The sequence below is a fragment of the Verticillium dahliae genome, genomic scaffold (assembly GCF_000150675.1).
Source record: "Verticillium dahliae VdLs.17 supercont1.29 genomic scaffold, whole genome shotgun sequence".
Taxonomy (NCBI): domain Eukaryota; kingdom Fungi; phylum Ascomycota; class Sordariomycetes; order Glomerellales; family Plectosphaerellaceae; genus Verticillium; species Verticillium dahliae.
In genome coordinates this window covers 27,364-29,352 of record NW_009276919.1, presented here as the reverse complement: position 1 = coordinate 29,352, position 1,989 = coordinate 27,364, and the positions used below count along the sequence as shown (strand labels likewise).

Sequence of the window (1,989 nt, the reverse complement as noted above, 5' to 3'; positions counted from 1 at the left end):
CTAGCTCGTTCTACTCTTCGTTGCCGAGCGAGAAACGGGCGGCCCTTCCGGTCCGCTGGCTATGGTCGCTACAGGCCTCTGGGCGTTGCTTTTGGGGTAATAAGCCCTTGAAAACACCGGGCTTTTCTCGTCGTCGGCTGTGTTTCGACTGACTCTGCATCGACAGAGATGCATAGCCCCTAGAAGCCAGGAGAACACGGAGGTGGCTTAGCTGGGGTCACGTGGCGCTGGAAGACCCGGCGCCGATGGCAAGACCGTTGAGGTGAAGGAGGACACGGCTGCGAGGGGCGGCGACCGATTGAAAAGCGGCTGTCTGATTCATGCTTTTGTGCTCTTGTTTCCTGCTCACAACGACGGTCATGTGTGGTCCTTCGTGAGCCAAGGCAATGCTGTTGCTTTTTTTTTTTTCTCTTTTACGACCACATCGGCGTTCAGTTGATATACCCACCCTGTCTTCATTCGGAGCGCATCGATGGGGGTAGCCAAATCAAGTCAAATTTTCTGCTTTCAAAACACTGCAAATCCGTTCAGTCCAGTTCCTGGAGTGGACAAGAAATAAAGCCAATATTATCCACTATTAACACAACCAAGAAAGTATGAGCTGCCGCGTCCAACATGTCGAGCCCTCTGATCACCGATCATGTGTTCCCCTGTGCTTCGTCTCTGTGATCGACTGGTGCCTGCCCGCTCTCGCCTCGCTAGCAAAGCACTCAATCATCCACCCCAAAGTCAAAAAGATCCTGCGGACCAGCCGAGCCCCAAACTTTGAACACACCGCCCGCCACGCGCATGCCAAGCCGTAAAACAAGGGACGTTAGAATTAGGGGATACGTGACAGGTATATAAGCGCAAAGAAACGACTCGCATTGCAGGAACAGTCGGAAAAAGAAACAAGACGAGTGCGTCGCTACGATCGCTTGGCGGCGGACGCCTCGATCCAAGCCTGGTCAGACAAGCCCTCAGACTTGCGACGCACGGCCTCGAGGGTATAAAAGACGCCGAAAACGCCAAAGCCAAGTCATTCGAGGGGGGGTATCTCCTGTAGCAACAGTACAAGCTGCAGGTCGTCTCAAAGATAGTCTACCATCCCTTTTTCCGCGCGAAGCGCTTGTTCAAAAGCGCCAACACCTTGGGCACGTTGAATTGTACGTATTCCAGGTCAAGGTCGTCCTGGTTGTCCTTTTGCATCTCGAGAAGATCGTCCAACTTGAGATCGAGTTCAAGGAGGCCTCGGTTGCGCCCTGCGACGAAGATTAGCATAGAGACAAAAGCAATTAAAAGTGACGGCGGCATACCCTTGTAGTGCAGTGAGATGACAAAGGTGCCCGGCAGCGGGCTCGTAAAGTTGAAGTAAATGTTGGCCCGCCTGTTGTCGGGAACGTTACTCTTCTGGATCACGCCCTCCTTCTCGAGCTGTTGGTGCGTGAATTTGTAGGGACCTAGCACCTGTTGCTTTTGCTGCTTCCGCTTGGTGCCCTCACTCTGCGACCGCACGTTGTGCAGGTAGCTCTTGTACGTCTCCAACTGCCCGACGAGATATGTGTTATGATCGCGGATAGTCTTGTAAACCTCATCAAGCTTCTCCGTCTCCTTGATGACAGCATCCTTGAGGGAGCCGAGATGCTGCAACTCCTGCTCTACCTCGTCGCGCAGTAGGCCAAAATGGTCGCTCTTGTCGATGACCCTGAGCTCCTGCAACTGGGAGAGCAGCTCCATCGCCCGAATGCCTTTACGCACCATGACTGCGTCATTGCGGCTCGTAGCCGCCGCATCCGCAATCCTTTCGAGACGCAGCGGCCGTCGTGCCACGTTGCTATTGGAGGGAATCGACCGCATGATCTGCACGAAGATAGACTTGGCTTCCATAAAGTATACCTCTTCTTGCGTGATGTCAAGCGCGGCCGTGAGGTCGTCGATGGCCGTCTCCCACCTGCTGAACAGTGGCAGGTTTGTGGACCCTGTTCTCCTTGCGGGGGACCTGTGGGGGGA

At 54.3% G+C, this 1,989-nt stretch overlaps 2 protein-coding genes across 2 annotated transcripts in view; one reads left to right on the top strand and one right to left on the bottom strand.

The window, feature by feature from the left end:
- VDAG_09842 (uncharacterized protein) overlaps window positions 1-266 on the top strand; it is a gene marked incomplete at both ends in the record, with an annotated part of 2,346 nt that extends 2,080 nt beyond the window's left edge. Inside the window, one exon of the mRNA XM_009651187.1 lies at window positions 177-266. Coding sequence (XP_009649482.1) covers window positions 177-266 — 90 coding nt within the window. The remainder of the gene's footprint in view (window positions 1-176) is intronic.
- Window positions 267-481: 215 nt separating this feature from the next.
- VDAG_09841 (GTPase-activating protein) lies at window positions 482-1,866 on the bottom strand (the record flags this gene model as incomplete). The annotated part of the gene is made up of 2 exons (XM_009651186.1): window positions 482-1,241; window positions 1,296-1,866. 2 exons carry the CDS (start codon window positions 1,864-1,866, stop codon window positions 1,081-1,083), a joined length of 732 nt encoding a protein of 243 aa, XP_009649481.1. The 3' UTR covers window positions 482-1,080.
- Window positions 1,867-1,989: the final 123 nt, after the last annotated feature.